The 12,126-nt window shown below is 48.4% G+C and overlaps 1 protein-coding gene across 1 annotated transcript in view; it reads left to right on the top strand.

Annotated features, from left to right (window-relative positions):
* Positions 1-5,061, top strand: part of LOC144259608 (store-operated calcium entry regulator STIMATE-like) — a 68,907-nt gene extending 63,846 nt beyond the window's left edge. The window contains exon 8 of the mRNA XM_077807895.1: positions 4,948-5,061. Within this exon, the coding sequence (XP_077664021.1) occupies positions 4,948-5,061 (114 nt within the window). The remainder of the gene's footprint in view (positions 1-4,947) is intronic.
* The last annotated feature ends 7,065 nt before the right edge of the window (positions 5,062-12,126 follow it).

Here is a 12,126-nt window from a genome sequence, read left to right as displayed (position 1 = left end):
AGGTGCTAAGCGTCTCTATGCTTGGCAGGGGTTGCTCATGATAAAGTGCCTGGAGTTTATCAGAGTTCATCAGGCCTGTCTAGCAGCAGGCGCCGACAACTCCCCGTCATGTGGCTTACTTGGATTTCAACCTATCTTCACAATAAAGGGTTTCATTCTTTTCACCTGAGCTCGGAATCCGCTCGCAGTAGAAAATGGGTCCCTGTTTTAACCTAGTCTTAAAACCAGCACTGCTTATGGCTACACCAGCTGTTTTGTACAGGGCTGCTTTATTGCTTGAGATGCCCCACGCTGTGAGAAGGTACCTAGCAGAGATGAAATCCCACTGTTTAATGGGGGACAGTGAGTAGCTGGCCAGCCCAGAGCCCGATCTTCCATCTCATGTGTGTATGGGCATTTAAGGCGGGGCCCGCTTTCTCACTCTTGAGCTATAGATGTGAAGGGAGGTGACATAGGGCTTTGCGTAAGGTGGAGCGAGGGCTGTGGCTTAGGCCAAAACGAGCACTTACAGGGGGATTTTTCGTCCTCTCGATGGGGATCTATTAAAATTTTCCTTCCGGGCTAGTCTTAAACCCCAAATCTAGCTCCAGGACAGGCTTTTTCCCATCGCCCCTTGTGCAGTTCTCTCCCTTCCCATCTGACTTCCAGTCTGATCTGCACTAATGTTTGTCTGAATCGTTACACGTTGAGTTGAGGATAGGGTGACCCTACGTCCTGTTTTGGCCGGGTCAGTCCCTTTTTAAAGCCCTGTCCTGGCCATCCTGCCTCTTTTTTGCAAAAGTGGACATTTGTCCCGTTTGCTCTTGCCGACTTGATCAACGGGACAAATGGCCTCTTTTGCCAAAACAGTGGGATGCAGTGCGGAGGAACGTACTGCGGGGAGGGGCAAGTAGAGATGCCAGCCCCACTCGTGGGGTCGGGGGGAGGCAGGGCTGGGCTGGGGGCGAGGCAGTGTTCCAGCATGTACAGGGCTGGCAGGTTTCCAGTGACCGGGCAATGGCCCCCTGCTGCGGGGGGAGCTTGGGCAAGTGGCTGGGGGTGTCCCGTTCTCCCTTTGGACAATATGGTCACCCTCATTGCACAAGAGCTGAGTAAATGCAGGCTGAAATGAAGGCTCCTTGTTCTCCTGCCTCAGCTGGAGTCTGTTGTGACAGTAAACCACAGACCATGTCAATGGCATCACTCTTCTCCACTCCGTGAAAACCAGTAGCATTTTCAAAGCCCTTAATGTTTCCTTTGATCTCTCTGGGTCTGTGGCTTTTCCCCGTGGCAGAAAGCAGATTTAAAAAGCAGGAATACATCTTTGTCTGTCCTTATTTTCACATTTTCAGGTTGTCTTTGTGACCGCTACTAGCAAGGACCTTTATCGTCCCGATGACGTGCACTGGTTACTTTGGGGTTGGAGTGGGGAAGCTGTGCCATTAGTTCTGATGCACCAGCCTTTCTTAACTGGGTACATAAATCGGCACAATTGGCAGACACTTAAAGGAGACGCTGATTAACGTAGCATGCCGTATTTCAGATCAGAACTGAGGTATGTCATTGGGTGAGGAGTGGGGAATGAGTGGCCGATCTTTCATAAGCACAAAATTCACTTTGACTTCTTAAAAGAGACTAAGTTTTTGTGTTGTCTAAAGCATTGTAACATTAGAGATGAGCAGGTTCTGAAGTAGCTCTGATTCCACCTATCTCTTGGGGGGAAATGGATTTATCAGCTTTCTTCTTCTTACCGGATGTGACTGCATGTCACGCTCATTTCTTTCTGCATGCTCTATCCTTGTGATAGATCAATTATATGAAGAATCTGAGTTCAGGGTTACTGCAGCTGTCATTATCCACCCTGCTGTCTACAACAAAATAGACTGGCAGAGTATGCCTGCAGCCGTGACCCGGTGCTCTTGAGGTTGGACTAGGTGAAATGGCAGAGTTTTAAACATCAACAAATCAGTTGTCTCTTGCTTCTGACTAGAGGGCTGTATCAAAATATGTAAATTACCCTGGGCATATCTATTGTGTAAATATTGGCACTCAAAGGGAACACTGGAACAACAGATCCAGCTGATGGGAAGTGTGTTCTGTACAGGATGTAGCTCAGAGGTGTTTTTAAAATTACAATGCAAAAGAAGCATTTAACTGTGTTGTGCGGGGGAGGGAATGAAAGCAGTCAAATGAATGAACACTTATGGGGGGGGTTCATTTCCTTCTCAACTCTCTGGCACTTGAGTATAAAGAGGCACACACTAGGCAAGCCCAGATTGTAAGAGTGGACATGAGAATATTGGTGAATCATTGGGGTCCAAGACCAGGATGGCACAGTGACTGAGGGGTTGGGAAACCATGGTGCTGTTCCCAGCTTTGCCACTGACCTGGTATGGCTTGGTGCCTCTACTGTCTAGACTGAAAGCTCTTTGGAGCAGAAATTCTGACCCTTTGTTTGTCTTACTTAGCACGGTGGGCCCCCTCACCACTGCTGTAACACAACCAATGCAACTGTCAAGGACGAGCTTGTGTTGAAGTATCACCTCTCTTTAAGGGTTTGTCTACACAACAGAAGCTTGCACAGGTTAGCCTGAGCGAGCCAGCTTGAATCCAGCTAGGGCAGATGACAATAGCAGGGAAGATGGAGCAGAGTGGGCCAAACCCTGGGTACATACCCACCTTGCTTGCCCACTCCAAGCCCACCCTGTGCTGTTTCCGCCATTATATTACACACTAGCCCAGGGATCGGCAACCTTTGTCACACGGCCCATCAGGGAAATCCGCTGGCAGGTGGGCCGGTTTATTTACCTGCAGCGTCAGCAGGTTCGGCTGACTGCAGCTCCCACTGGCCTCAGTTTGCTGTTCCAGGCCAATGGGGGCTGCAGGAAGCGGTGTGGGCCGAGGGATGTGCTGGCTGCCACTTCCCACAGCCCCCATTGGCCTGGAACAGGGAACCGCTGCTAGAGGGAGCTGCGATCGGCTGAACCTGTGGACGCTGCAGGGAAACAAACCGGCCCGGCCCGTCGGCAGATTTCCCTGGCGGGCCACGTGCCAAAGGTTGCCGATCCCTGCGCTAGCCTATCAAACTAATTCCCACGAACAGCTTTAGCAGCGTAACATACCCCAAGAGGGACCAGCGTCTTTGTTACAAATAGCACCTGAATAACATTTCCCTTTTATTTTCTACTGGTCTCAGTGTCTTGTAAAAGCCAAGTGTGACCGGACAGCATCTCTTAAACATTGCTGGATTTTCTGTGGATTGCTGGAGACGTCATAAAATGTGTGGATCGGGCTGGACTGTGTGGGCCTTTCTAATCCCTTTGAAAATGTTGATTCATTGCAGCAGTTTGTTTTCCCTGTTTAGCGCTCCTGTTGCTGTGGTTACTGGCCCCACCGTGCCGCCTAAATGGTAACGAATGAAAGGCGTGTTCCTTTGTTATGACAGTGCACCGGGATCATGCAATTTATGTCCCCCATGATATCCGGGTCCAGGACCAGGGACGAGGCCTTCTTAATAATCTGTCCTCTGCCAGTTTTTTGTCTGTTGCATTTAAAACACTCTGGCCAAACAAAGCATGAGCAAATTCTCCCTTGATATGGGCATTTCATAAAGCCAGCACATTTTATACTGCATCCCTAATGCACTGTGTCAGGAAACAGTCCAGAGATCCAGATGACATGATTAATAACCCGCATAAAAATTCAGGCTGTGATATTGTTAGATCTCTCAAGCTGAGCAGGGACAGGCCAGATCAACGTTTACATGGGAGAGCTCCATTAAGGTGATGCAGGAAGCTCTGTTTTAGGAGCTGTTGCTCGTCTCACTGAGCCAACTCTCAACTTGTGCAGCGTGGGCTGGACTGTACCACTGGAGGGGCTGTCTTTTAGAGAAGTAAAACTGAAGCTGTCAGAATCTCAGATATACACGCTATATCCAGGAATCGACCGAGCCCTGGCCATATTTCCGTAGGGGTTTAGCTACGTCATCTCCTTAAACTCAACTGATTGAAATATTTGCCTTCTCTTCTATCCTTAACTGTTGCTGGATGCTGTTGAAAAGTTGTAGCCTACCCCAGAGGTGGCTGCATTTTAGTGGTTTAATTAAGTAACTCAACATACGCGACTTTGGCCGGTGCAGAAGACAACAATGGCAGGCCAATGAGATTTTGTGTCTGCTGATCAGAAGAAAGCAGGCTCATCTGTAATTTTCCTGTACTTCGTTGAATTAGTGGTGGTGGAGTCCAACATTTTTCTTGTACATCCCTGAATAAACGTTGTTTACCTTTGATTTTCTGTTTTAAAGAATGATAAATATATTGCAATAGCACCTAGAGGCCTTTACTCCACTGTGCTAGGCACTGTACAAACAGAGTGAAGAACATTTCTTTGCTTCAAAGAGTTTACAGTCTAAAGACAAGATCTTTACAGTGGGTTGGGGAAATGACTGAGCAAACCAAGGGAGGGAGGATAGGGTACAATAAAATATAGTTTAACATAGGTGAGCATAATGCATAGCAGAAACCACTTAGCCAGCCAGCTGGCGAGCTGACAGATCTGACTTCTGCTGTTCAGCTGACCTGATTTCACTTGATTTTGAACACTCATCTATTCAAGCTGAAAACAGCATGGGATGCCCTGCACACACCTACCCGCTGGGGTAACTAAATGCCTCGCTCTGTAATAAGAAAGTTTTGGTTGAGGAGGGTTTGAGTTTAGATTTTGCTGAGTCTGTCACTTGATTGCGGAGGAATAGGCATCTTGGCCAACTCCTGTATCAAACTTAGGGTAGCTTTGTTGATTGATCACTGACCTATCTTTATCCTTCAGAGCAGTGCCGTTCTGGGAGATGTTACCTATGGTATGTCCAGTTAAAAGGCATGAAGAGGTATGAGATCTCCAGCCAAACAGACTCTTTAGTCACTGAGCAATAAGTCTCTGAGAGTTGAATTGTTCTTGTTCTTCCTTTAGGTGTTGCTCTGTCCTGACTTGGATTTTGATCAGTCTGAAAGTGACCAAGACATCTCAGGACTCCAAGGAACCAGCCAGAAAGCGACACAGCCAGGCTATCAAGGGGTACTTTAACAGCGACGTCAAACTGAGCCAAATGGAGAGAGTGCCAACCAAGAAACCAGCAGTAGAGACTATTTTAGAAAACTGGACTTTGATCTGATGTTGGAAGTTGGGGTGGGAATGCTAGTTTATTGCACAGTTAAATGGAGATCACATGCTGGGTCGAACCAGATCTACCCTTTGCAGTTATTTTCCTGATGGCGTTTCTGTACCTTCTGCATTCTTGCTGCCCAGTGTGATGGCTGGCTCTTCATACACCATTAACTCCGGCTGTACCTGTATTTGTCTCTAAACTGGACACTCCTAATCCTATCACGGTTGGGACCGTAGAGAGAGATTTCTCTGGCTGGCCAGCTGGCTGTAGAATTTGTCAGGATGGTGGTAGCATAAGTCAAAATACTAGATCTTTTTTATACGATGGAAGATTTACCTTGTACTAACTGCACTGTGATGCTTTCTGCATGCACAGCTTGCTCGTAAATAGCTCACTTGTAAAACTTATTTAAAAATGTCTTTGGGGTTGGACTGATCATTCCACTGCATCTGACGTTTTTACTCTTTTGTAGGGATTGTAATAAAAGTTTGACTTAAAGTTGCTTCATCTTTGGAATGCATTCCTGGGCTTAACGTTTTACAAAGAGAGGATGTTACAAAGGAGATGGCTCCCCTTCTAAACTCTCAATCGCAGGGACTTGCCGCTTGCTTTGCATTGCCATATCTGAACTGGAACTGTCCTGTCTTGGCCCAGATGTTAATCTCATTAAAAATCTGGGCAGTCAGTTGGGTTAATGATGTGGGGAAAAGCTGGTTTTCTAAAGCCAGATTTTTCAAAAATCTGTCTAAAGTGATCTCTAAAATAAAGCCTTATTTAAACAGGAAAGTTCATCTGGGCAGGAGACAGCTTTCCCAAAGGTTGGTCTAACATCTGGAGAACAAACTCCCTCAGGAAGGACCTAAGGACCGCCCCAAACCTTGCCACCTTCTGCTCCAAATGCAAGACACCCTTCTTCAGCCTGCCATAAACACAGATTAGCATGTGCACCCTACCAAAACGTTCCATTGCATGCACAATTCTCCCCCCCAGGAGAGAAGAGAGAGAATGAACCCCACGTGACTGATATGAATCGACTTGCTTAATGCATAACTGGAAAGCATTCAGATTCTACAGTAATCTGAGTATCCTAGAAGTGTAGGACTGGAAGGGACCTTGAGAAGTCATCTAGTCCAGTCCCCTGCACTCAAGGCAGGACCACATAATAATGTGCCGTATAAGACTAGAAATATTTATGCTGCTGAGAAGAATTTGTGATCCAAAACCCATTGACTTCAAGGGAGAGACAGGGCTTCAAATCACACCAAACACACATTGGATGACATGCTTCTCAAAATGCACCCACCTGCAGAGCCTAGTGCCTTCACTGGGCGCTATCTAGCTCTTAGCACCTTGGTTTATAGGTCAATTAAGGATTGTCTAAATGAGTCCTTGGTTCAGGGCAAGAAGTGTGGAGCCTGTGGTCATGTACTAACCATGCCCCGGTGCATGTTAATCAACCTCATTTCAAAGCAGAGTAGATTAAAGGGCACTTGGGAACTGTAGTGCAGCAGCAGGATCCAAATGTGAACTTCGGGCATGGCAGGCTAGCAGTAGATTTACATCCCAGCTTGTGGCAAACTAAGCCTTCATTTTTGCAAGCCCTTCTGTAGAAGCATAAATAAGGATTTTGGAGCCTGCCTTAAAAACGTTTTGCCCCAAGCGTGTGTGAAGAATTTTTAAACTCTGCTGCTTGAAAAGCACATTGTAGGTGCAAATCCTGAGGATCATGTAGCCTTCACCGAACAGTGCACAGTATTCCAAATGTCTTGAAAGGGGAGGCTTTTTGAATTTCCTATTAATGCGAGTCAAATGACCCATTTTTTTTTCCTACCCACCTGTACTGCTCTTGGAACAAACCCTCGAGAACTGGCCATTCTAAACGGCTTGGCCGGACGGCTATTCGCGAAGATGAGTAAAATCCAAGTTTCACACCCCTCAGTGGAAAACTTGCAGTTGTGTGGGTAAGTTAGCAAAAAGGCCGAATTTCCGGGCTGCAGAAGGGCCTGGACCAAGACCTTACAAACATTTCATGACACTCATTAAATAAGAATGGGTGAAAACAGCCCAGTGTAGAAAAGGCCAGGTGCCCCTGCGCTCTCTTTCCCCCTCCCCCCCAATGTTCTCTTAAAGTCCACACTGCGTGCGGGTAAGATACCTGCCCATGTCTTCAGCCATGGGACTTCCCAGGATGTGCAGTGTCACCGGTGAAAGAAGCTGATGGGTGGGTATGTCACTGGGGGAACTAGGACAGAGGTGCCTCCCTTTCACCCCCTGCCCCCACCAAGTGGCCTTGGGAGAGCCAGAGGCTCTAGCCTCAGGGGCAGAAGCAGGAACCCCTGGACTTTTCCGCCAGAACTGCAGAACGTTAAATGGCTGTTCGCTACAAGCCTCCCCCTCCCTCAGTGTCTCTTCACCTGAGCTTCCCCCAGACCTCTCCTCTTCCCTTTCCTTAAGCTGAGTCCTGCCTAAATAACAGTCCCCCCAACACAGTGGCACTAACATGCCCTATGCTGCCATCCTTGTTCCCCCACCCTGTCTCTCTCTCGTCTAGTTAGCCAATATTGTCTCCTTGCACTGAGCTGTTTTTTGTGCTCCGATTGTACAGCACCTAGCACAATGGGCGGCCTGGTCCATCACGCAGGCTCACAGGCCCTACAGTAATATAAATAGCGTGTGAAGGCAGGATGGCTTGTGCTTTAGGCAATTGGAGCATGACAGATAGGTGTTCATTCTACAATTGCCGCCCCCCCCGGCCTTTGTTGGCATCTTAGAGGGGACAACTAGCAGCTGGGAATGGAGCTGAGCTATCCTCAGACCTACCAGTACTTCCTCTAGTTCAGAGCTGAAACACTTCTTGCCCTGTGCTAATCGTTCTGCAGGGAGTGGCTTCGTTCTCCAGGGAAGTCCTACAGCTTAAGGCCAGAAGGGCCTAACAGACCAGACCATCTGACCTGCATATCACAGGCCGCCACCAGCACCCCGCAGCCCCCGCACATCAATGTCAATAACCCTACTTAGACCAAGTATTGCAGCCCTCAGGAGACCAGACTCTTCTGTGCCACAGGCAGAGAACAGGAGCGACCGAGGTGCACCAGTGCCTGAGGTCCCTGCAGTGGCAGGGAAATATTAAGTGAGAGCCACCCGGACACCGGGGTGCCTTTCAGAAGCTCTTGATTCAGAGGAGAATCTAGGATTTGCGATTGCTGCTATCCTAGGGTCCCATCCTGCTCCACTCAAATCTATGCTGCTTAAATGACTGTAATCTCTGAACACCTCAATCATTATATAGAAAACAACTTTGAAAAAATCTACCTCACTGTACCCACTCCTCTCCCTGGGCGGCTGTCATAGCTGTTAGTCATGTCACCTGCAGCGCTGTTGTAAGACAGTGGCGATGAGTGTGGTGGAAGAATGTGTAGACTAGAACACCTCCAGGAAGCAGGGAAGTACCATTATTCTCATCTTTGTGTCTCGGCTTCCCAAAGGACTTGCCTGAGGAAGGCTGGTGGAGCTGGGACTTGAAGAGCTCTCCCATGTCTTTGGCTAGTTCCCTCATCCCTGGACCCATCTTCCACCACTCCACGGCAAGACTCTGACATCTATTGTTTGCATCGGTCTCTGGGCCAGAGCCTGCTACTGATTTTTAAACATCTTCACTGTGGTCACGAAGGCCATTATAATCAACCACCTGATACTTGGGGCAGCTGCTTCTTCCAGGTGAATGACGCCTGAGGGTGCTCTTCCCCTATCCAGCAACATAAAACATGTGCATAACCTTAGTCTCATGGCAGGTTCAACCAAGTGTCTGCTGCTTCACACCAAATAAAAACATCACCTCAACGGTCACTGTAAAGTATATTTATTGTGAAAAGTGATAACTGGATCCCCACTGACCAAATCTCAACTGTGCTGTTGTCCGTGCTCCCTATACCTACGGGGTTAGATTTCATCCTTTTGGGGTCAACTGAAATAGCATGTCCCTAATGGGGTGGGGGAGACGTGTAATGCACTCGAAGCTTTAGCAATACATATTTATGTACAGAAAGGGGGAAGAAGGGGGTGTACAATGGAATAAAACCCTACACCTGCCCTAACTAAGCTGCCCTCGAAGGGAACATGCATTTGAACAGGTCAACACTATGTAGAAAACTCAGCCCCTGCCTCTAAAGAGCTGAAATATGGGTGAGGGGAGGTGGAAAGTGCGAACCCAGGGAAATCCCGTGGCAATAACCACAGTCCAAAGGTGTCTGATGAGCTCAGGAATGTTTCTTATGTGACCAATATCCAGGTCGCTTGCTGCAATTAAAACAGTCAAGTCAGTGCAGGAGTCAGACAACCGTGGTTCATCACCATCGATTTTCAGGGTAAGCAGCCAGTTTAACTGGCACAATTTCCCACCCTCTGCGAGATTCCCCTCCCCGCAGCACTTCCTGGTCATGGGCGCTACACAGGTGCTGGCTAAGCTTAGCCTTGGCCTGCTAACCAACGCCGTGCTTACTGCTCAGGAGAAAGGCAGCACGCAACACGGTTCCGCAGTGTCTGCCAATTGCTCTTTCCAGAGGATTGTTTCCTGAGAGAGCCATGCCCAGTGCGGTAGCCTCAGACCATGTCTGCACTAGGGCTTTGTGGGCGTCCCAGATTACTATCCTGGCAAAGTACTATAGTGTGGACACAGCTATACTGAGCACAGCCGTGTGTTTGGCGCCCTGTCCCTGACGCCTGCCCCTTTTGCGGCGTGCGGGAGACCCTGGTGCACGTATACCTGGAGGGCGCCCGGTTGCAGCCCCTGTTCTGGCTCCTCCTGACCATCCTTTTACTTTTCTGGCTGCACTTTTCCCCTCACCTTTTCATATACTCACACCCTATCCATGACCCCACAAAGCCACGGGACCTCCTTGTCAGCCTCCTCCTGGCGCTGGCCAAAGTAGCCATCTATAAGACCAGGGAGAGGAGGTTGGCTGAGAGGGTTTCCTGTGACTGGGGGGCCTATTGCCAGGCCTTTGCTCACATATCTGGGCAGAATCCCTCTGGGCGGTGTCCGTGGGCTCCCTTGACATCTTCGAGGAGCAGTGGGTGCTGTCCGGGGTTCTCTGCTCGGTGTCCCCTTCAGGTTCCCTTTGTTTGACCCTTTGCCTTCACACCTGCCCCTGTTACATTTTTGGTTGTCCCCTGTAATTATTTGAGTTCCTGGACCTTGTGGATCCTTCCCTAAGGCTGGGGGAGGGTCCTTTAGCAAGAGGACCAGTGTAGTAAAGCCACCCGCCAGGAGTGAAACAAACTACCCTAGTAAAGGCCCAGTTTTGCTGGTATAGCTCTGGCTATGCTACAGGCTTCTGTCGACGCAGCCACATCAGTCAGGGATCGCCCCGCGTCACATCCCTGACTGACAGATCTATGCTGGCCGAAGTCTGTAGCGTAGCCATAGCCCTCAGATTCAAATTTCACTGCAAAGCACTCGCAGAATTTTGGCAGCAGCGCTGCATTTGAGGTACCTTAGCGGGGCTTTAGGTGGGCAGCTCTAATGGTAGCGTTCTCTGCCACAAGCAAGAAAATTCACTAAAACATGAGATTGAACTGAGCAATGCTGCTAGCCCAGTGCTTCCCCACAATACAGCATTAGGGAGTGGTGGTTTCTACACGGACAAGGATGCTGTGTGTGAAAGATGTCCTAGACTCCAGATGTGATTATAATGTTTAAATATACAAATATCAGCTCTGAATTAGTCTATTTCTCCTAGGCCAAAGCAGTTCTTCAGTGCTCTCCGAACACCTGGATATCATTTGGCTGCTTAAGGTGCTTTCACCCCTCTCCCCCTTCCCTTTGAGCCCCCGGGGAGATACAGTAAACTTTAGTTCAATTCTGGCCTCCCATGCACATGTCTTCATGTTTGCTGATGTCCTCTCTAGCAGCCTTTTCTAATAAAAGATCTCCCTGGAGGGTGATGCACAGCATTATTAAATGATGCCTCGCTTTAAAATAGACCAGTCTCTACATTTTGGTTAGGCAAAATCCTCGTGAGTGGCTTGCTCAGCTTCCACACACCCCGGCAGCGTGGGTATCTGTTTAACGGCCCATTTCACAACCTCGTTTTGCCAATTGCTTTCGTTGCACGGAAGCAGAGACGAGGAGTGTCAGATTATAAGCGTTTGGGGATCGGGAACGAATAAAGATCACATTCTGCCATGGGCCCAGACTGTAACAGTTATATGGGATTTGTATTTCAATACAAGAGCTGGGACCGTTTTGTGGTCAGTGGATTTGGAGCCTGGCTGACTGTTCCTATTCAGAGAATTTAAGAAAGCTTCTGTTAAATAGAGTAGGTGCCTAGTGCTATGATCAAGCAGATGTGGTGTGGGTTGAAGCCTCCTTCCTTTCCGAGACAGGAGAGACCATGGATTGAAACATTTAGTCAAGATGCTGCAAGGGGTGTAAGTTACACCACCACTGTCACTGTTCCAGGCTGTAAATGCTTTTTTAGGATGTTCCAATACGCTATCAGCAAGACGCCTCACGAGGGCGTATATCACTAGTGAGCCTCTCTGGTGGCTAGAGGTACACGCTGTCACACTTAACACCACATTCAACACGTGTATGGATAGCCAAGAAACCAACGCCCTGCTGTGGCTCACTGGGTCTGCGTTCAATTTGTTCATTAACCCTCTGATGACCCCGTGGGCTTTCCTTTGTGGGATGCTTTCCCTAAAAGCACGTCTGCCCCAGATAGTTATGATAGCAGGTACCTCATGTCATGTTATCAAAGGAAAGGTTGTGTTGTATGACTTATGTCTTACATTCTGTGAGTAGCCAGACGCTGGTGGGTATTGCGCAGATCCACCTGGGCATTTATTTTTACACCTGTATCTTTCTGTACTACTAAATCTGACATACCTCCTCTCTCCCTCCCTTCTCACCAGGAGAGCACTTTAGCCCAAACCTCACCCTCCCTGCACTCAACACCATGACCTGCCAGTACAGAAGTGGG

The sequence above is a fragment of the Eretmochelys imbricata genome, chromosome 1, assembly GCF_965152235.1.
Source record: "Eretmochelys imbricata isolate rEreImb1 chromosome 1, rEreImb1.hap1, whole genome shotgun sequence".
Taxonomy (NCBI): domain Eukaryota; kingdom Metazoa; phylum Chordata; order Testudines; family Cheloniidae; genus Eretmochelys; species Eretmochelys imbricata.
This window is presented reverse-complemented; position numbering and strand designations above follow the sequence as displayed.